Source organism: Miniopterus natalensis, chromosome 2 (assembly GCF_054644295.1).
Source record: "Miniopterus natalensis isolate mMinNat1 chromosome 2, mMinNat1.hap1, whole genome shotgun sequence".
NCBI lineage: Eukaryota > Metazoa > Chordata > Mammalia > Chiroptera > Miniopteridae > Miniopterus > Miniopterus natalensis.
In genome coordinates this window covers 73,225,959-73,248,767 of record NC_142082.1, presented here as the reverse complement: position 1 = coordinate 73,248,767, position 22,809 = coordinate 73,225,959, and the positions used below count along the sequence as shown (strand labels likewise).

General features: G+C 40.8%; 1 protein-coding gene across 2 annotated transcripts in view; it reads left to right on the top strand.

Moving 5' to 3' along the window:
* Positions 1-18,056, top strand: part of TSC22D1 (TSC22 domain family member 1) — a 133,710-nt gene extending 115,654 nt beyond the window's left edge. Inside the window, exons 1-3 of one of the 2 annotated variants that reach the window (XM_016205432.2) lie at positions 14,688-15,054; positions 15,467-15,518; positions 16,690-18,056. In XM_016205432.2, the coding sequence (XP_016060918.1) occupies positions 14,930-15,054; positions 15,467-15,518; positions 16,690-16,947 (435 nt within the window). In that variant the 5' untranslated portion in view covers positions 14,688-14,929 and the 3' untranslated portion in view covers positions 16,948-18,056. Of the gene's footprint in view, positions 1-14,687; positions 15,055-15,466; positions 15,519-16,689 lie in introns of those variants that run through there. The other variant, XM_087814334.1, reaches the window with a different exon arrangement.
* The last annotated feature ends 4,753 nt before the right edge of the window (positions 18,057-22,809 follow it).

Here is a 22,809-nt window from a genome sequence, read left to right as displayed (position 1 = left end):
CATTGTGATGTATTGTTTACAGGGCCATATTTTCTGCTACACAGCACCTTTCTAAAACTAATTATATGTGAAGTAAATGTTTGATTTTTACATAACTTGAACAAAATAAGGTGCTTAGTTAAATGACAGTAATCGTTCTTGTTATTTTGCTGAAGTGACATTCCTGTAGGTATGTATGTGGGCAGTCTAGGAGTCACCAGTCTGGATTATTCTGATCATGTAATGGTTTCTGTGTAATATTACTCATTTGTTACAGTCTAAGATCATTGGAAATGATGGTTATATTTCGATTATGTAGCTTCCTTTAAAATCACTCCCCCAACCCAGCAGAGACCCTCTACTGGGATTCCTCCCTGGCCTGTGCCCTCGCCGCCCTGTTCGCCGGCTCTGCATCTGGGATGGCCTGCCCGGAGCCCGGGACACGCCCTGCAGTAAACCCCTGGCGGCTGCTCCCATTTCCTGGAGGCAGGGCTGGCATTGAGCCGCATGGAGCTAGTTAGGTTAAACTGGCCTTTACAGCCAGCGTGCATTCTGACTGCCTGGGGCTCGTGTGTCGTGGGGTAAATTTCAGATTCTTTAGCGGTGTCTTCAAGATTTTGGGGGGACTTGGAGCATCTCTGAATACTCCTGTCTCTACTCCCCGCTATTCTGTGAGTATTTCCGATGTCCCTACTTTTGGGGACCTTCCGTAAACACGCTCTGCCTTTCTGCCTGTTTTGGACGTGCTCTTCCTGTTCCTTGCAGTAGTCTTCTCTTTCTCTGGTATAACTAGTGATCTTAGGATTATCTTTGAAGATTTAATTTAGGGGGAAATTCCTTTGTGAAACCTTTCCTGACCACCCAACACTGATAACACTCCTCCCCCCACCCCCAACCTTTACTTGGTTACTGCCTTCTGTGTTCTTTCGGTACCGGCCATACCGAAGGCATACACTTATTACTGTGCTCTGTTATTGCTTGTAAGTCTACCACTCCTCCTGGACTATGGACCGATCAGAGTGCTTAGCGCAGGTAGGCACTAAAGAAAGAATTTAAATGTAGTGGAAAGAAATTGGTTTCTTGAGTAAGACCAACTTGAGTTCAAATTCCAGATCTGCCATTAGTCAGCAGTGTGGCAGTGAAGAGATTCACTGTGCTTAGGCTCAGTTAACTTATCTATACCTGTGACGATAATATGGGTGAATGGACTATTCAGTAAGATAATATGTGCAGTGTTTATACCTTGCCTAGTTCACGGTTCAATAAATGTTCAACAGATGTTCTGTTCTCTTAGTTAAATTTGGTTTAGAGATTTTGTTTTGCCTTTCTTTTTTTCTTTGAACCTTAATTTGTAAAAAGAAAGCAGTTTTTATCTGAAAATGTATCTCTCTTCTAGTGCTCTGTGATAAAACTAGATAAGTTGTCACTCCTGCTGCTAAGAAAAACAATTGTTTAAAATTTCTACTAGCTTTTTGGAGGAAAGGCTACTTCACTCTTCAAAGAAGCCCAGTGACTAGCACAATGCTGGGCACAAAATGTTTGTGCAGTAAATATTTGTGGAAGGGAACTATGGTGGGAAAGTAAGGATACCTCCCCTTCCTTGCGCTGGGCATGAGGTCATTGTTGTCCTGCTGGCGCAACAGATGGACAAAAATCACAGACCCAGACCCCGACAGGGACTTTCTCGTCTTAGCTTTTCCTTGAGGAGAGACTAGAATGACAGACAGCCTATAGGAAGGAGGCTCCCAGGACTAAGTATTTTGGGACATCAAGTAAATAGGTGAAGAAAAAAAGAGGGAGGTTCTTTTTAAAGACATAAAATTTTTAAAAAATTAGGAATTCACTCTCTGAATAACTCATCATATGTTAAGAAATGAAAGCGAAACTTGAGTTGCACTTTTACTGAAACAATGAAATCACTTATGAATTGGTTCTTGGGATAATTAGCATGTGATAGGAAAAGGGGAGTAAGTTGTATAAGATGATTTTCATAGTTGAAAAAAATTCTTTTGGCTAAAATAAATAACAGTACTGTTTATATTAGGTCATTTTCAAGAAACTTCCTTTAAAAAGTAAGTGGAGAAATGTGCTAACCTCTTTTGATTAACCCCAGTTATGTCTGAAACCAAGCAGTTCAGACCACAAGGTCCTAACCTTAATTGCTCACCTCATTGCTGTGGGAAGTGCCAGGTTGTTTCCTTGTGTTATCTACTTACATGACATGTAAAGAAATGATTTTTGGAAATTTGAATTAAAGTCTAACTCCACAGTCAAAGTCTGATTATTACTCTTTAAATCTACATTAAAAAGTCAAAACTGACCTGAAAGTAAATAGACTTTGAGTTTTACAATTGAATACCTGGACTTAAGTGACTAAAAAAACATCATAGATGCTTTTAAGGGTAGTTTGAAAGTGAAACTTTTAAATGGAATTAGAAAGGATAAGCCAGCATCATTTTGGCTTACCCTCTCTTAGGCCATATAGAGTCATGCTATTAAGAGAATACAGAGGGTTTTTGCTGATATCAGAATCTTAGTGAGGGCCAAATCTGATACAAAATAGTGACTTAGAAATAATCAAATGATCACTCATCCATTTAAAAAGTGAAAGTAAATCCTGGAACTTTTTCTATTTTGATATAAGTAGACCTTGAAATCCCTGGAACTTAGTTTTCTAAGTCTATCCAATAATATAACACGGTCTGTAGATGTAAACTTAGACTTAGATCAAATGCCTGCATTTAGAATAGATACCTGTTTCATCAAAATTGAAAATTTCATCCACTATATACCGTCCTTCTTCAATTAACTTCTGTATCATTGCTGGAAGTTCTTTTTTGGTTTTCTCATCTGTACCTGACAGCTGAATGCTTGGGAAATTATAGAGATGGTGGAAACTACTAAACTAGCCACTACTAGCACTAAAAGGAGCAGCTTCTGCAGGATTTGGTGGTTTCTGTTTAAGGTCATCATGTGTAGATTGTACTCTGTCTTTGACTATGAGAAAGGTTATTCATGGTATTTTAAAAATTTGTTTATAATTAACTTTTTTACTCACAATATGTACTTGAGGAATAAGTTTTATGTAATTTGTGCAGAATTATCCTAACTTGGGATAATAGATCATAAGGACTTAAGCCTTCTCACTGACATCATTTTTTTAACTGCCTTTACAAAACACCTGGTTTTATTTAAAATAATGATTGATTTTTAAAATATATGTAGTATTTAATTTTTCTAATGGACTGAAGGATTTAATTTTCAACATTAAACTGAATTAGATAAATCATTTTGTGTTTTAACTTTACTTTCAACCCAATTACAAAACTGTTAAAATTAAAGCATAATCAATTAAGAGAATTCGGATCTTGGCTCTGCTATTTATATAAATATTATGTTACCTTGAGCAAGTTGTTTGGCCACTCAGGCCTCAGTTTTCTTTTCCTTAAGTGGAGAAACTAATAGTACCTACCACCTCAGAGTTGTAAGGATTAAATAAGAAAATGCACATATAACCAGCTTATTGATAAGTCAAGGTTTCCGGGGCTATAAGAATGCAACAGTTCCATTTTTCTCATAATGGCTATGGGCTTTGTGCTTTAGAAGCCCTTCCTTTTTGTTATCTAGAGAAGTTTTTTCACATGTCTCACTTTAGTGCTATAACTTTTCAGTTACTTTTGGTTCCTTAAACAGCCTCATTTTGTTTTTTAACACTTGGTTCTATTACTTAATAACTTTGTCATATTTGCTTCAAAGCTCTCCCCTTAGCCAACTCAAGCTAAGCTGTGTCTCTAGAAACTCGGAATAGAAATGTGAGAGCCTGGTCTGCTTTCCTATCTATCGACCCCCTTCTTTCTTCCCTGAACAAGCTTGCTTTGCGTGGGGCTGGGATATCAGGAGAGGGGAAAGCAGGCGCCCTCACCTCACAGCTTGCAGTCCTCTCCTTGGTCAGCCGCATGGCTGTGATATTTGTGACTGTGGGCTTGATATGGACATGTGGTGGCCCCAATAGGCCCAACAAGATAAGGGGCTAGTCCCTGTGCGCCTCACCCGGCTCTCGCCAGCCCTTTCCACCCTCAGCCGGTGGCTTTATGCCTCATTCTTCCCCACCCTCCGAAACTCTTTACTGAAGTGTCTCACTCACTGGGGACAATAAACATGTTATAGTTTGGTTTTATTTCTTCTGATTACTGTTACCATTGTATTCTGTTGAATCTCCTTTTTCACACTGGTAGCAGGCTTCCTTAGCAGCATGCCAACCTATTTCCATGACTTTCAGTAAAAGTTGGTTATTTAAATACAGTCAGTTTAAAAAAAAAAAAAGAAAATTCAGTTCTTCTCATTTTGCAACTTGATTCCCTAATAATATTGTAATAATTTTGTACTTTGACAGATGGTTACTAGACTTATGTAAGGTATATACAAGCTGAATCACTATGTTTTACACTCGAAACTAATATAATATTGTATGTCAACTATAATAAAACATAAATAAAACAATTAAAAAATGAAAAGGAGCTCGACTCATGTTAGAATCAAAGCTCTTTTCTCTGTCCACTCTTACCCCAAAACAGGAAAAAAAAACTTAGTCTGGATCCTGGCACCTTGCGATGGGTGCGTCGTTTGGCTCTCACATCCTTCCCCTTCCCCTCAGCAAGCAGTGCTCTAGCGGTGTGTGGGCAGGAAGCACAGGAGCAGCATCTGGGTGGCAGCTGTTGCAGTGGCCCACCTTTCTGCGTTGGTTACAGCCGCTTTTCTGTCTACCTCTGACTGACTGGCTGTCGGCTCTTCCTGTGAGGTGGGCACTCACATGTAGACTCTCTCATAGGGCACACTTGGTCATTCTTTGGAGATCTAAGCTGACCCGTTCATTCCCCACCCCTCCTCACCCCAATCACCTTCATCCTCTTGCTTGGTCTCTGCTAAGAATAGGCTGCTCTCCCGGACAAGTTTCCTATGAAATGGCTCAAGCCTGGCAACCTTCTGGGGTGTTCACTAGACTCATGGAAATCTCGGGTGTCTGCCATGCCAACTGGCTGCCCCAGTGGCATTCGACCTCTCAACTCCACCCTGTCTTTCCAATATATTCCTGAAGTAATCTCATCCACTCCCGTGGCTATTTACTGCTACCTAACAACTGCCAAATATGTTTTCAAGCCAGACCTCTCCTGAGTTCCCAAACCATATTTCCCACAGTCTAGGGTGCCCTGTCAATGTTATTTCCCAGAACCAGCTCCTCCCCCGAACTTCAGCGTCATCCTGGTTAATGGCGTCACCTTCCACCCATTCACTAATTCAGAAAGAAGCCTGGGAGTCCTCTTGCCTCCTGTAGGCCGGCCCTGTCAGTTCTGCCTCCCAAATATCTTATGAATGTACCCTCGTTTTCTCTCTGTGTCCCCTCCCCTTCTTGGTTCTGGCCCTCATAATTTCCTTCCTTTTACTTCAGATTGCATCTCCTTTAGTCTTGTAACTGTGGTGAGGGTGACGCTGCTAAAACACAGATTCCATCATGTCACCTGCCTGCTTAAAACCCTTCTGGGTGGACCCCAGTGGTCCTCGGACTAAAGTTTGGTCTCTCCCACATGACCTTTGAAGCCCCAGCCTATGTTCAACAATTTTTCCTTTTACTACTTCTCTTTAGACTCCCCACCTGTAACCCCCAACTTCCCACTTTCTAGCCACACTCAACCCCGATAGGTGTCCCGACCCATCCTGCTGCTCCATGACCCAGGCTTTCCCCTGGCCGTGCCCCTTTTGTGGAGTGTTCTCCTTCTCTTTGGACCTTGCTGTCCAACTGGACAGCGCCACTTGTTTTTCAGGGCCCAGAGGGAGAGTCTTCTGTTCTTGGAAACATCCCCTGGCTTCTTTTCTGCTAATTACCATTCTTTATATGTACCCAAATGATACCAGATATCACATGTCTTTATTTCCCCACACCCTCAATTACCCCTGGATCACTGAAATCGGGGATGGTGTCTTACTCATCTTGATAATTTTAGTGCCAAGCCTAAATAAATATGGGTGCTCAGTGTTAAATAAATATGAATAAATGAATGAAGGAATGCCTGAAGGGCTAATGTGTAGAAAAATGTTTTATTCTAGTTTATATCCTCCTAGCCAAGATGCATAACTATAGCGACCATTTCTTTTACAGTGGTTGGCAGCAAGTTTAAATACTAAAAAGTGATCCTAAATCATCATTGTAAATCTATATTTCCCACTCCATTGACCTTAGTAGCGCACTTGGTACTTTATTATTTTCACTGTGGTGTGTTCTTGCTCTTGCTTGTGAATAAAGGAGAATGTAGGAATGTCAGAATCCATTCTGAGGAAGAGCTGGGAAGGTGATCCCAGCTGGTTTACTAGGAGCAAAGTTCTGCGGGGACCGCCCTGGAAAGCTGCAGTCTCTTAGAGCAGTGTGCCGAGGGGGCCATTCCCTTCATTACTGGCCACAAGCCTTGGGGACGCAGCCTGCTTTCCCCTTGGCCCTTCCTCTCGCAGCTCTTAAGAGCTCTCCAAGGAACTGTCAGGGCTTATGAAAGCAGTTTGAAAATCAGCCTTAGGCATGTTCACAAAGTCACATGCCTGTCAGCAGGCTGTGGCTGTGTCTGTGTGTCTGTGATGTGCCTCCCTCACTGCAGGACAGGGCCTCTTCCCAGTGATCGTGGAACTCGCTGGCACTGGGACTGATCCGAGCGCCCGTCAGCCTCTCCAGCATCATAATCTAATAATATGAAACTCGGGAAGGCCGGCTCTCACCAAGAGCTCAACATCTCTACTCAGGACAAGGCCCAGAAACCTGGTACCCAGGCTGCCTGGCTCACACACCTCATGAGTCCTTGGCTTTGGTCTCCACACACACCTACAGTGTTTTCTTCATCTGTAAAATGGGTGGCTTTGGAAGGTTGCCACATTCCATTGAGATGGGCAGGAGGGATCTCCACTCTGCCATCTCTCTGCTCTTCCAGCTCTAATATTCTTTAGTTTAGATCCACATATGTGGATCTGGAATTCCTGGTCTGCCAGTCTAAAGGACAGTAGATTGAATCAGAAGTTGGGTCTATGTCCTACCCTACAGTTAATCAGATAAACCCTGGACGAAACACACAGTGTCTTTGATCTTCCATTTCTAAACCTACAGAATAAGGAAGTTAGAACTAGATGATCTCCAAGGTCCATTTCAGCGCTAAAATTCTGAATAGATCAATTAAAGAAGCCCTCAGGCCCCACTGAAGTTGCTGAACTGGAGTCCAAAGAGACCCTAAAATGTAAATGTGTTCCTTGATCAAAGCAGAAGGTATTTATTAAACACTCGCTCTGTCCCTAGCACACGTTATTTTTTCCAGTTTGTTAATGCTTGCTTAAGTCTCTACTGCACTAGAAATTCCAGTAGCTGTGTGACTCTCTAGGATTTAGCTTCGCCTTCATAAATAAAACTGTTCAGTTGAGCTTCATTTCATTGTTTTAGGATCTCTAACTGAAGGACTCCAGTGGCCCTAGGTGGTCTGTATGCATAGATTAATGTTTAAGCTAGTTCCTGCTGGCTCTTTCTGTACTGCTTATCCTTGTTATCTTCTGGAATTTAACTTGAAGAATCTGCTTAAATTAACAAGTTACTTTTAAAAAGTAAAAGAAGCCTGGCCAGTGTGGCTCAGAGATTCAGCATTGACCTAGGATCCAGGAGATCGAGGTTCAATTCCCGGTCAGGGCACATGCCTGGGTTGTGGGCTCGATCTCTGGTGGGGGGCGTGCAGGAGGCAGCCAACCAGTGACTCTCTCATCAATGATATTTCTATTTCTCTCTCCCTTTCCCTTCCTGTCTCTGAAATCAATAAAGATATATTTTTTTGAAAAGTAAAAGAAGAATTTAAAGCATCTGTTTTTCATAGCTATGCAAAATAAAAATAGTGTTCATTTTTGGTAGGAGACTTGCATGAGGTTCTCAAAATAGCAAATCATAAGCAGGACGAGTTTTCACATCTTCAGAGTCTAACATAGAATATCATTTGGCTTCTAAATCTGTGATGCCCCTTTTACTCATGGCTCCTGATTTTCATAATCTACCACTATTAAACATAAGTGATAACTTATGAAGAAATTTGGCTTTAAGGAGCTTATTTTTGCAAAGATAAAAAGAAAAAAAAGTGTTAACCACTTGAATCCTACTGCTGACAGGCACTGATTCTTTTTAGCATATGGGATTTTTTTTGAATTAATAGTTACGTTAAATAAGTAAAATAAGGCAGAGAAATAGTCATATACAGATAGGTATGGGAGAACTAGAAATTGTTTCTAGAATTGTTACAATAATATAAAAGTAACCAGAAATGTTCAGAGAGAAAATATACAGAAAAGTACAAAAAAATATATTTAGGGAGGGCTTTATACATTGTATATGTGTGTGTATAAATAAAAAGTTATATTTAAATTTGTTAGTATTTTGTTAAGATTTGTGACATTCTCACATTTAGCAAGTATTTTGATTTTTGTTTTTTAAGTCTTTTAACATTAATGGGATTTAGGGGACCTGTAGTATCAATATATCTCAGTTCTCTTGCAGATTAATCACCAACAAACTCTATACAGGTATAGCTTTATGAACAAAGCAAAATTAGAGTTTACAATTCAAAATAAATAATACAGTTCATATAATTGTAGAGCAATTAACTAGTTATAAAGTAGGCATTTTTAACAGTTTAAAGATACTGCGACATTGTCTTCTGTCTAGCTTCTGTCTAGTTTCCAACCAGAAGTCTAGAAGTCTGCTACCATTCTTATTTGTTGCTCTGTGTATTATCTACTGTTTTCTGGCTGCTTTTAAGATTTTTTCTTTATCACTGGTTTTAAGCTATTTGATTATGATATATACCTTGTTGTAGTTTTCTTCACAGTTCTCTTGCTTGAGGTTTAGCTTCTTGGATCTGTGGATTTATTGTTTTAATAGAATGTGAGGACAATTGTCATTATTTCTTCAAATCATTTTTCCTCTTTCATTCCCACTTTTCTTCTTTAGGAACATTACAACATATATGTGCGTGAAATTGCCCCAGTTCAGTGATGCTTCTTTTTTTGTTTTGTTCTTTTTTCAGGTTTTTTTTCTCTGTTTTTTTTTTGTGGATAGTTTCTCTTGCTAATATTTCACTCATATTTCTTCAGCCCTGTCTAATCTGCTGTTAATCCCATGCGGTGTATTTTTCTTCTCAAACATTGTATTTTTCATCTTCATAAATCTAATTTCGGTTTTCTTTATAGCATCCATACCTCTACTTAATATGCTAATGTTTTGCTCTACCTTCTTGAACATGTAAAATATGGCTATAATAATTGTTTTAATGTCCTTGGCTAGAGATTATGTAATCTTTGTCGTATCTGGGTAATTCCAATTGATTGGTTTTCTTTCTCATTATAAGCCAATGAATTATATTTCTTTGCTTGTTTGTATGCCTGGTACTTTTTTTTTTTAAATTCTCACCCCAGTATATTTATTCTATTGCTTTTTAGAAAGAGTGGAAGGGAGGGAGGGAGAGAGAGAGAGAAACATTGATGTGAGAAAGACACACTGATCGGTTGCCTCCCGCATGCACTGTGCATGGGGGCCGAGCCTGCAACCGAGGTCCGTGCTTTGGCTATAATCGAACCCGGGACCCTTAAGTCCTCAAGCCGACGCTCTAACCATTGAGCCAAACTGGCTAGGGCTATATGCCTGGTACTTTTCATTGGATACCAGACATTGTGAGTTACTGGATGCTAACTGTATTTTATTTAATATCCTAGAGCTTTGCTTTGGGACAAAATTAAGTTACTTGGAAACAGTTTAATCTTTTCAAGCCTTCCTTTTAAACTATGCACAAGACCAAAACACCCTTCAGTCTAGAACTAATCTTCCCCCGCTGCTTTGGCAGTATCCTTCTGAATATCTGGTGCCCTGTGTTTGCAAGTTTTTTTTTTACTCAAGCCGGTAGTAACACCAACTATTCCTGATCCTGTGATGTCCAAAAGTTCTGCGGGCTTCTGTTGCGAGGCTCTCCCCCGTTTCAGGTAGCTTCCTCACGTGCACGTGCTGAGAAGGGCTCAGCTGAAGCCTGGGAGCAGAGGGACCTTCTGCAGATCCCATTCTCTCTCTTTTATTTAATTTTTTTTTTTTTTTTAATCAAAGCAATACCTGTACATACCTAAAGATCAAAGAGTGAATAGATAAAAAAATATTAGCAGTTCCCAGTTTTCAGTCCCCCAGTGTATTCCTCAGAAGCAGCCACTTTTCATTTTTATGTCTTCTCATGTTTGCCTACACATGTCCATGTAATGTCACTTCTTCTTTCAATTTTTATATTTTCTAATCAAGCTACACCTAGAAGATTAGGATTTAGCACTTTTAAACCATTCTTACCACACATTTTTTTCTTCCCACCACCTTCCCAATAGTTACCTTTTAAAAGTTAAACCAATAAAAATTAACATAATCATGTAGATTTTATTTATAAGCATACCATTTTTCTTTTTTCTACAAAACTGTCTTCAAACTTATCTAATTGCTCCATTAGACCTGTCATATACCTATCTGTAGCTTCCCTGCCCCTTACGATTGCTCAGAAATTTCTGTTTATGCCCACTGGAATTCCCCACCCCAAGGGCTCTCATCTTCCTATGCCCGTTACAGACCAGTTGCTGCTTAGGCCAGCTTAGCAGCTGCCATCTGGAGGCTTCCTTTCCCATCACCCTGTTGATTCCCTTCCTTCTTTCCAGTGTTTGTGTCCCCCCCTCCCCTATCCTCCCATTAACTTTTGGAATATACAATATTTCTTATTTTTAAAATTTTTATTTTTAAAAATGTATTTAATAAAATTTTTCACCTAACCCGAGTTGTGAAAAATACTCTTCACAAATTTTTGAATGTCTCACACGGCATTGTTGACTATAGGTACAAGGCTGTATAGCAGATCTCTAGAATTTATTCATTTTGTTTAACCCTTTTTCTAGGTTTGTTTCTCTGGTTTGGTGTCTGAAATGTCTGAAAATGTTTTTATTCTCCCTTTACACTTAGGTAATGATTCGGCCAATTGAAAAATCTTTTTCTTCCAGAACTTTTCTCCATTGTTTTCTGGCAGCAGGCACAACCATTCTGATACTAGTTCCTGTGTTTATAAATATTTTTTTCCTGTTTTGAAGCTTTTAGGATTTTGCCTGTCCAAGTGATCTTTAGTTTCATGATGATGTACTGCTTTTTCATTTATTGTGGTCGCCATTTGGTTATGTCATTTAATCTGGTGACTTGTGCCTTTCGGTTCTGGAAAAATCTTAAGTTATTTATTTTATAATTTCATTTCCTCTGTTCTGTGTTTTTGGAATTCATTCTATTTTGATGTTGGACCTCCTAGATTCATCCCATAGTCTCTTGTCTCTCAATTCCATCTCTCTTTCCTTTTTATAGATTTTCTCAACTTTATCTTCCAACTTTTTAATAGAAATTGAGGAAATTTAAAATAAGTTTTAATTTTCTTGTTTTGATTTCTTTTGAATTGCTTCTTGTTCTGACAGTATGTGGGATCCAACACTAAAACATTACTTGTTGTTTGTCTGCAAGTCACCTTTAACTGGGAGTCCTGTAATGTCATTTGCTAAGCCTGGCAACCCTATTCCCGTGCCCAGTGACAATAAACTAGGAAAGGGGAAGCGACTTGGTCAGCTGCAGGGTGACATGCTTTAGCCTCTTCCCTAGCAGTCACTTTAGATTTGTAAAGAGTCTGGACAGGGGAGACATCGATTATCCTATCTGAGTGATGGATTCCCCAGTTGTTACCTATATTGGTCAGGTCAGATCAAGTTCGGGAGAAAAGCACATGTTACTGAATTAGAAACACACGGGCTCTGCCCTTGCTCCTCATATCCTAGCATGTGTGCTACTAATATGCAGAAGTGATTGAACTGGAACCCAGGTAAAAAGGCTCTTGGCAGAACAACAGAAAAGCAAATACAACAGCAAAACACCATCTCTAACGTCCAGGCTGTTTCCTGTGCTCCAGATTCCCCACTGCCTGAGACCTGGTCTCTGCCCGGTGCCTGACATGATTCTTATCGTCCATGCCCTCGGAGTCTCTCCTGCAGGCACGGTAGTGTTTTCCCTGTCCTGTCAGCTGGTCTTGGTTGAGCTCCGGCTAGGCACTAGACTCAGATGTTTTGTCCTGCAAAGAGAAGAATTTTTAAGAGTAATTCCAGCTATCTGTGCTTCAGAAATTTCTGACCCATGGGTTTTCCTTTATGGAGCTTTCCTCTTAATTCCTTTGCCGCCTTTTTAAAATTATCTTTTTAGTTTTCATATAAAAATCTAATTTTAAAGAAATCTAGCACATTAATTTGAAAGCTATGAAAAGAAATATGTTTCTAATCTTTTTTGTTGCATATCTTTTGGTCCTGCAAATACTCTAGAAATATATACACAAATGTTCAAGGATCTATGTACAAAGGCATTTCTTGCAATTTTATTTAATATAGCAAAATATTGGGGATGACTATAAGTTATATGTGTTAAACAGACTATGGTTGCCTGTGTTTTGGCTTGTGTAGCTTAATACAATGGATGATCAGTTGAAATGAATGAAATGAAAAACAAAACCAACTTATTTCTGTTTGTGTTTAAGAACATCATGAATAAATAAAATTCAGTAATTTAAACTGTAGCTGGGAATTTTTAATTTATTTCTGTAGATGACCTTAAAGTTTTTTTTCCGCTTTTTAAAGCTTAAAATGATACTTTAAGTTTTCCTGTGTGGTTCAAATATGTAAATAGACTTAATTACAGATAGTTTTAGTGATAACTTTAACTTTTAAATATAGAAACTATTATGTAGTAAGTAATAATTCTGTCTAGCATTTATAGGCATAGGGACCACATGCCTGCTCCCCAAGTTATGGTTTTTAAGCTTCCACTTACTGTGTTTCTTTTTACTAAAAATGGGTGCCTTCCTCAAATACATTTCTATCATGAGATAGTATACATATTAATTTTTATAAATTATCAATATGCTAACAAATGTTCCGTGTTATTCAAAAACAAAGGTTTAAAATTGGGAGAACAATATAAACCTTACCAAAAAGATATGTTATTGCTTTATAGTCAGTCACACTTTGTTTGGTTTTTAACCCAAACGAGAGTTGCCCTTTCTATCCTCTATCTATCACATTCACCAGATTGGGTTCCTCCTCACTGTGTGCAGTTTTTTAAACCAAATGCTCCCTGTCAGTATTGGGTCAACTTAAAAGAATGTCTGAAAGGCTCTGATGCTAATTAAAATTTCCAAAATTAAAAGGATGCTGCTTGAGGGAGAATGCTTGCCTGGGAAAGAAAAGGCAAGACTGTGTGTGTGTATGTGCACGCGTGTGTGTGTGCGCGCGTGTGTGTGTGTGTGCGTGTAAATAGAATATATACATATGTATATGTTCTATGGTCAAATTTTACGTTGGAATTATTTGTGATGGCAACTTGTCTATAGATTAGAAAAGTAGCGTTTTTTGGTTTCTGGTTTTATACTGTTATGCCATTAGAGGGCAGTATTGTAGAGGTTAAATTTTCCTTCTTAAATGCATCGAATTGCAAACTTAAAATTTATAAGAAGCAAATTTAAGGCCTTACATTTCCAATATATTAAATTGTTACCTCAGTTGATGCACCCCTGAAAATATTTCAAATTAACAGAGGAAATATATAACTAGTTAGCTATTTTACAGACAGATCTCTTGATTTGAGTTTGGAGAAGGGAGTTATTTGGTCATTGTGCCCCAAAGGTGAAATACTTACTTTACAGTGCGTCAGCCCCTCTGTAGGACTGAGCTTATAGAAATAGCCACTTAACTCCCCAAAACTTGCCTTAGGGATCTACTGAAGACAGATCTATGTAGGATTCAACCTGTGGATTGACTTTTCTAGCTATAAATAGAAGAGGAAATGGTGATGGATGTTAAGGCTTCTGGCTCTAGGGACATTTTGGGAGGATCCACTTGATTTTATCCGGTAGATCCCCTTTTGCGCATATATATGTGTATATATATATCTAGCAGACTATGTGATGTTTTTTGTGTTGTTTCTACAAGTAATAAATTCACAGAAAGGTAGTACTTCTCAAAAAGCAAATGATTTTTCACTCTAAGATCAAATGTAAAATTCCCCGGCTTTTAAAAAGAAGCATTATTACAGTACGGTTATTATCTTTAGAAATAAAACCGCCTATAAAATCCTCCCGTTACTGCTGCCTGTAAGAATTAGATAATTGAAATCGAGACACTCGAGCTCCTGCAAGCCTGAGCGGTGGGACTGGGCATGCCCAGTAGCTCAGACGGTTCTGGTTGCAAATAGGAAGCTTTCGCCGCTCTGCAGCCGCGGGGACGGGCAGCTCCGGGGACGGGGTCTGACTCCCATAAACGTAAGCACGTGCGGGGCCCCAATCGTATTTTTCTGGGACCCCTGACGTTTTTTTGCCGAAGCAGTGGTCCTGCTTTTTGAGGCAGTGGAGGTCTCGGAGGCCCCGCACCCCGGGCCGGGCGAGTGCGGCCTTGGCCAGCCCACCCGGAGAGCGGGATCGGGAGGCTGGGGGGGGGGGGGGGGGGGGGGCAGCCGAGCGGGAGGAGGGCGGGGAAGGGAGCAGGGAGAAGGGGCGGCTCCTGCAGCCGGCTGGCCAATTGGCGAGGCTCTTCCCTGAATATATTTTGCACCGAGACGGGAGCCCTAGTCTAGATCCTAGTGGAGCGGGGCAGCCGACCTGTGAATCTTCTCAGCGCAGCATTGTGATCGGCATCTTCCTGGGCTCGCCAAGCCCCAGAAGCCGGGTCTCTTTAAATTAGGGCAGCTGTTTTCTATTTCTCCCTGGGCTGCAGAAAGCTAGAAGATTTTTACCTAGCTCAAACAAGGCTGCCGGTATTCCCTCTTTTTTTCCGCGAGGGTGTTTTTGGCTGCAATTGCATGAAATCCCAATGGTGTAGACCAGTGGCGATGGATCTAGGAGTTTACCAACTGAGACATTTTTCAATTTCTTTCTTGTCATCCTTGCTGGGGACTGAAAACGCCTCTGTGAGACTTGACAATAGGTAAATGTGGCTGGGATAGTTTCTTTAAATTTACTCTTGAGATACTTGTAGTAATGCAGGTGAAAGATAGCCAGGCAAATTCCTTTGTCCATTGCTGGGAGACTGTGGTGACATGGACGTTGCTTTTTGCAGTGTTTAGAATAGCCTTCTTTTCGCCAGCCTGGCCAGGAGACAGGCTTTTAGCACATTATGTAATTTAGCCCTTTGTGGCTACTAAAATAGGGAAATGTCTGGATATTCGTTAGTGAGAGTGGCTTATGTTTTCTGGAGGGTAATACATTACATAGCCTTAAAGAACACTTAAAAACTGATGCTAGAAACATAACAGAATTAGGAAATCCTTTGTGTGTGTGTGTGTGTTGGACGTTTAAGATAAATTCCATTTATCGATTTTTCCCCCCTTTTTTTCCAGCTCCTCTGGTGCAAGTGTGGTAGCTATTGACAACAAAATCGAGCAAGCTATGGTATGTACTGATTAAAAATCATTTGTACTAAATGTGGGCACAGTACAAAAGCGAGATGTCTTGGGATGGAACCGGTGCATCCATAGTTAAGATGATGATTGCTCTTCATACATTTAGAAATGCCTGCACTGCCTCCATTCTGCCAGCGTGAAGCCACATACCAAGGCTGCTTTGGGAGAGAAAGGGACGCTGAGGGTATTAAATGTTCTTTCCAGGACAGATTTCTCACAACGTCGGGATTTGTGCAGAGGTGTCCTTTTTGCTGGGGAATTGCTAGGGAAGTGCTTGGCCCTGCGTGTCCTTCAGTCGTGGGCACATCTCTAGGGATGTGGCTTTACTAGAAATCCTAAGGTTTACTGGGGAGCCCGGGGTTGAGGGGGAGGCCCCAGAAGTAGGGATCTCGGGAAGGGGCCTTCAAGGCCCGGCACAGAAGGATCCCGGTGATGTAGGCTACTGTACAATGAAGACGAAACCGAAAAAAAGTTTTGTCTTCCCAGCCTGCGCCTGGATTTCTCCTAAATTTTATTTCCGCCTTGGCCGTTCTTTGTTATTGGAGCAGCGCCTGTGGCTCTTCTCACGGGATTCTCAACCCACTGTTGCTAGGCAAACTCTGAACCTTTTAATTCGGAGCTATAAATAAATCGGGCTCCCATTGGCTGCACCGTCTGCCCAGGTTTCTGTGATGTCAGCTTAATCACGAAAAGGGGGGGTGGCAAGGGTGGAGGGAGGAAAATGCGGCAACACGCTCCGTAGGAACTGGCTGCAGCCGGTGCTGAGGGAGGCGGCGTGGTGGCGGCCGGCGGCGGGAGGAGGGACTTGGGGCGGGGAAATGGCTACAGTGCCGCAGGCCTGGACATCCCGCCTCTGGGCTGCTGCTCGGCCGCTGAGCCCCAGTGCGTGTTGCCATCCCAAAGTGGAAAACTGATTGTTTGCGTTGCTCGCCAAGGGCTGCAGAAAAGCATAGGCCTTCAAAAAGTTCATCACTTGTACATTAAACTTAAGTATTGTGTAGTTGTGATTGTACTCAGTAGATTTCTCCCCTGCGGCTAAATGAACAATAAAGTAGGATATGTAAATGGTTAGGGAGAACCAGGCAAAATAATACTTTAGAAATATGGAGTCCGGGAAATAGTAAATAGGAAGTTAAACCCTTTTTTCCTCTCCCTTTCAGGATCTGGTGAAAAGCCATTTGATGTACGCGGTTAGAGAGGAAGTGGAGGTCCTCAAAGAGCAAATCAAAGAACTAATAGAGAAAAATTCCCAGCTGGAGCAGGAAAACAATCTGCTGAAGACACTGGCCAGTCCTGAGCAGCTTGCCCAGTTTCAGGCCCAGCTGCAGACTGGCTCCCCCCCTGCCACCACACAGCCACAGGGTACCACACAGCCCCCGGCCCAGCCAGCGTCCCAGGGCTCAGGACCAACTGCATAGCCGCCTATGCCCCCGCGGAACTGGCTGCTGCTGTCTGAACTCAACAGACCCGAGATGATGTACTAGGGGGACTCCACCTCCACAGTTACCCATTTCATTGCTCGCTGCAAAAGAGACGTGAGACTGATACATGCCATTATCTCTTTTTTCGAGTATTAAACACCCATGTGCTTTTGGCTTGAAGAAATTTCTTAGTTGGGTGAATAAGAGAATTAGCATGGATATACTGGGACCTCATACAGCTTGGCAGATATTTGAGAAATGGTTTAATTCGTGCTGAGGAGCTGTGTGCCTTTCCATCCCTTCCCTGCTCCCCGCCCTCACTTCCAAGAGTTCTCTCCTGCTTGCACATAGTGTACGATATGGGGTTACTGAGCAGTGGAGCTCCACTGGACTGTCCTGTCTCCTCTCCTCCCCCTGAGGAACTTAAAGGGGAGGTAAAAGAAAAGACTGGTGCATAGTCTTGCCTAAATGAGAGGAAACAGTTCATTATACAAATTAATGACTGTCACCAAAATCCATAAAAACAATAGTACTGTGTGCCTCTTTCTGAAACAGTGGATGACACAAAACTATTAGAGTGACTAAAAGGTGACTGGTAGCTGGGACCTAGGCTATCTTACCATGAAGGATGTTTTGCTTATTATATATTTGTGTATGTAGTGTAACTATTTTGTACAATAGAGGACTAACTACTTAGTTGTACAGATTGAAATTTTGCTGTTTCATTGGCTGTCTGAAGAGGTGTGGATTGTCTTTATATAGAGATTACATAAAAAATGTTACGTGAGGAAAATCACACCTAAAGAAATTCTAAGAATTTGGCCCAGTTAGTCACTTTGTGTAATCTGAAATCTTATAGCTGCTGAATATCTTGAAGTAAATCCCTGTTCACTGAAGTCTTTTGATTGAGCTGGTTGGATACTTTGAAAAATGATCAGTTCTAGCTAATGAGATGAATTTCCCAGTAGGGGATTCTGCGTATTACCTGTATAGTAGTTATATGCATATGTTTCTGTGCATGTTCTCTACACAGTTGTAAGGTGTCACTGTATTTAACTGTTGCACTTGTCAACTTTCAATAAAGCATATAAAATGTTGATAAACAAGTGTTTTCATATTACAGTGTTAACATAATTGCAGTCATTTCCACAACTATTTTTAGCTAAAGTTACAATAATTTGACTAGTAAAATCCTGAAGAGGGGTAAAAGGGTTGGGCAAAGTAGAGGTGCTAGTGGTTTGACTATAGAGGTAAAAGGATATAGACGTTGCATTATTTCAGCCACTATGGGTAGAAAGGCAGTGAAGGAGACAAGAGCTTAGTTCTTCAGACTGGTGTGACCTGGGCAAGTGGCTTCACCTCTCAGGACTGATGTGGGACATTGAAAGAGATAATCTCTAAATTCCTTTGTGGCTTTGCATTTCTATGAGTCCATGAAAGTCTTAAGCTGTCCGTGTTCACCAGCTGAGAGGGCAATGAGCCTTATTCTATCCACAATCCCACTAAGCAGCTTTAGGATCAAAAGATGGAAGTTAGAGAAGCGAGTTCCACTTTAAGAACATCCTGGGTTGGGATGTCTTTCCTAATGTGACAGGTTCTAGCTCCTGGGAATGTCCAAGCAAAAGACGGGTTTTCTCTAGTGAACTGAAGTGGGTCTAGATGAGTAAGAGCTTCCCTCCCAGTTGATTCCTTAAGACTGCAAAATAGGTCAAAATTAAAAATTTGGAAACCTAAAGCAAACAGGCACCTGAGAAGTGAGCCTGAGAGGTCCCATTCTGTTCTAGGAGCAATGTCAGCTCCTGTGACAAATAGGTTGGATTTATCAGCTCTGTAGTCTGCCCGGGAGCCTCAGCAAGGGAACCCTTCCCATGCCCCCTCCAGCCAATGGGAATCAGCATTCCTGAGCTCTAAGGCTTATTTAAGACCTTGCAGAACAAGGACTGAACTTTTCTGAATCCTTCGTTTCTCTAATGTAGAGCTGTGGGGAGGCTAGGCAAATGGAACATCAGAGCTCCCTGAAAAGAAGTGGATGGTGTGCATGTTTTCTAAAGCTCAAGGCGACTGGAGTGGTGACAGAGCTCAGGGTGCAGCAGTAGCTGCTGACCACCACAGGCTGGAGGCCATTGCCATGAAGACGATTTGGGGAAATTGGAGAGGACTTAAAAAAGCCTTTGTCATAATAGTTTAAAGGATATATAACTTTGACTTAAAGGGATATTTATGTAGTAATTATATTTCCTTTAAAAAGGAAACTATAGTGACTAGAAATCTCTAGCCATTTCATCTTTTATGTTTTCAACAAAGATCCTCAATACCAAAGGCGGTAATTGTGTAAAACTTGAAAAATTTTATTTCAATGTATCATTAAGATAATGGAGAACTTTATACTAGGTTATTTAATGGAATTTGGGCCTTTTTATTTAAAATGCGGCACTCCTGTGACATTTTGGGAGCTGACTGTTACATGTGAAATGAGAACAAGTTAAAATCAAAAAGTGTTTTTCCATACATGTTCATTTTAGTAATCACTAAACATGCGTAAAGTCAGCAATTTTCAACCTTTGTCACCTCAGGGCACACATAAACTAATTACTAAAATTCTGTGGCACATTGAAACAGATTTTTTTTGCTGATTTGACAAAAACAGTGTAATTTTGATTCGTTCACACGGATGGCTATTGTTGTATTGGCTGTTGTCATTTTTTTATTTGACAATCTAAGGGAAAGAGGTCAGTGCCCCTGACTAAATAGTCAGGTATTGCATGTTTTAAAAATTCTTGGGACACACTGGTTGAAAACCACTGCATTAAGTGATTGACTTATATTTCAGGGTGTTTAAGGTAATTTAAAAAGGTGTTTTACTGCTTGTTTACAGACGTGATTAGGCCTTTGTTGGCCTGTGAGTTATTATATAATTGATTATATTACACTTAATGTTCAGTGGAGCAGGAAAGATTTAACGGGAATGGAATGTTGTACCAGTACTGGGTGTTCATGACATCAGCAATTGCAGCAGGAGAGACCGCTGATCAGTGAAAGAGAAACAGAAGGAATTTTGAATGATTTTAACAAATGCCTGCTTTCTGTTTCAAATGAATGTTCATAACTCAGTAATTCGTGCTTTTTTGCATACTTTAAAAGCAAAAATTTGTTTTTCATTTTGTGATGAATATGCAGTGCCAGAGTTAATTTGAAATTTATGTAAGAAATGTATAAAAGTTAATTATAATTGAAATTAGAAATGAACATTAATTTCAATAGACACTACTTTGCCCTTGCTTCATATGAAATAAGTAGTTGGAACTATTAGGGGCCTGACAACACAACTGCTTTTCGACAGCAGTAATGGCATTAAAGATTAGAAACAGGCAGAGAAACAAGTTCCCTCCAGATAAAATTGCCTGAAAGTAGACAAATGTGCCCACCAGTGGAACATGGAAGCAGGTTGTGCAGTAAGCTTCCTGCACCGGTGTGGGGAGAACTCAGGGCTGAGGGGCCAGGCTTGGCCCTGCAGGAACCAGCTGAGTGGCCTTTGGACGAGGAGTGGAACCTCTCAGACCCCTTCTCATTTGTAAAATAAGGACTTGGATCAGATCACAAAGATTCTGCCCTGCCACGAGATGCTGCAATCCTCTGCTTTTGACAATGACTTTATTTTATACTAACTTTTGGGGGAATATGCCAGTTTTGTTTGTTCACTGAACTTCTTGGGCTAAAATTAATTTAGTTTTAACCCTAGCTCTGCCAGTGACTTGGGCAGGTGACTTTATTTGCATGCTAAAATGGAGAACATGTTCTCTTCATAGGACTTTCGTAAAGATAATGCTGAAAATCAGTAAACACAGAGATGGGTTCAGAGCAAGTGGTCAAGGAATGCTAACCTTTTAGTTTTGTATCATTCAGCCTCCTGTTTATGTCTGTTCATATATTTAATTTTGTGGTTTTGTAGGACTAAAGCTGTGGCTTTTTTATTTTCTAATATCCTTTGGTTTAGCAGTTGATAATAGTGGTGGCTGTTAAAAACACACATTTAAAAAATGCCATTTAGAATATGGACAGAATTGGACCATTTCTTCTATATCTAAGAAATAATACCTAAAGGCAGCTGGTTCATTTATGTGGGTGAGAGAAGGGATTAGTTGGGAGTTGTTCATGTTTGAAAATCATATTGGTGGAAGTAAATATACAGTTACAGGTGGGGATATATATGTATATATATATAATCTTAAATTATTAACTACTTATGGACAAAAGCTCATGTAAAACACAGTGCTATGAAATGCCAGGCAGGCCCAAAGTCACCAGGATTAGTAATCAGGCTTTATCAACAACTGTTGGAAGGTTCAATGGCCATTTTAAAATGTGCAAAATTGCTGCAATATTACAGTATAAATCTGTGCTTCAACCCAGGTGTTTTGGAAACATGTCTATGGGATATGACAGAAGTTCCTTGAGTGAAGAGAGGATAAGACAACAGGAAGTGGTTGTGAATGTGGCAGTTGGATAGTGTGCACTCCATCCACAGGCTGATGGGACCAGTTGTTACTTAGCTCCATTCAGTTGTTGCTCTGTGGGAATGTAAGCACAGTGTTGCCACATCTTCCCGTTTTTCAAGATCCAGGCTCCATCTGAAAATTTTTGGTTTTTGGACACTATGCAGACCAAACAAAAGCACACCTACTATGCCGATTTGGCCCACAGGCCTTGAGTTTCCACTCCCTGCTCTTTGTATCTGTCACAGGAACCAGACTCCAGTCCTAAATGGCCACTCATCCTTCAACACAAAACAGAATGAAACAAACTTTTTAAAAAAATAAAATTTTTATTGATTTTAGAGAGGAAGGGAGAGGGAGAGAGTAACATCAATCGGCTGCCTCCTGCATGTCCCCTGCTGGGGACAGAGCCTGCTACCTGAGCATTCACCGGCAACCTCAAGGTGCATGAGAGGATGCTCATCCAACTGATCCACACTGGCCAGGGCACAGGACAACCTTTTTGGTTAGAGAACATGGGCACAGGCTCTCTGGTAAGCTATGTGTTACTTTATTCAGAGAACATTTATTGAGTACCTTCTGCAAGCCAGAGATAGTATAGTGAACAAACCTCATAGTCTCTGCCCTCAAGGACAGCCTAAGGAGCCGCCTTTAAGATGAATGAGGTACTTGGTTTTCTGGTGAAATTTGCCTTATGTGATGTAATAACTGAATAATTTCTTCTCAATTCCTTCTCTGATGAATCCTTTGGCAAAAATATTTCTGGGAGTTCTTAAAACCTCTTGTTAAATTGGCACCATTTGCTCCTCCACTACATTTTATAGCTGACTCATTTAGGGACAGACAGTGTTTGCAGATGTATGTGCTACAAGGTTGTATCAACATGCACAAAATTTCCAGGAATAACATTTCAAAGTAATCTGCCCCATTGTGTCACATACATTCAAGCCATGCCCTGAGAGTGGTTGTAGTCACTGCAGACTAGAAGACCAAGAAAACAGAAGATTTTGTTTCTCTCCTAGGGAAAGAGCAGATGCAGTGATGACCAATGGTACCAGTTTGCCTGGGACAGAGGGTGTTCCTGGGAAGTGGGACTTCCAGTGCTAAAACCCGGGAAGTCCCAGGCAAATTCTGGGACAAGTTGGTCACCCTAGATCCTATTTCTTCCTTTACGTGGACACACAGCTAAATCACATCTCCCAGCCCCTTGAAGTTAGGTGTGACCATGGGACACAGTTTTAATCAATGGATTATGAGTTAAAGGGATCGAACACTTCCAGACTTTGCCATGAGAAAACTGCTGTGCTCCTTCCCCTAACACTGACCCAAAGAAGACCCTATGCCCTTGTTGGTGACAGCCTGGGTC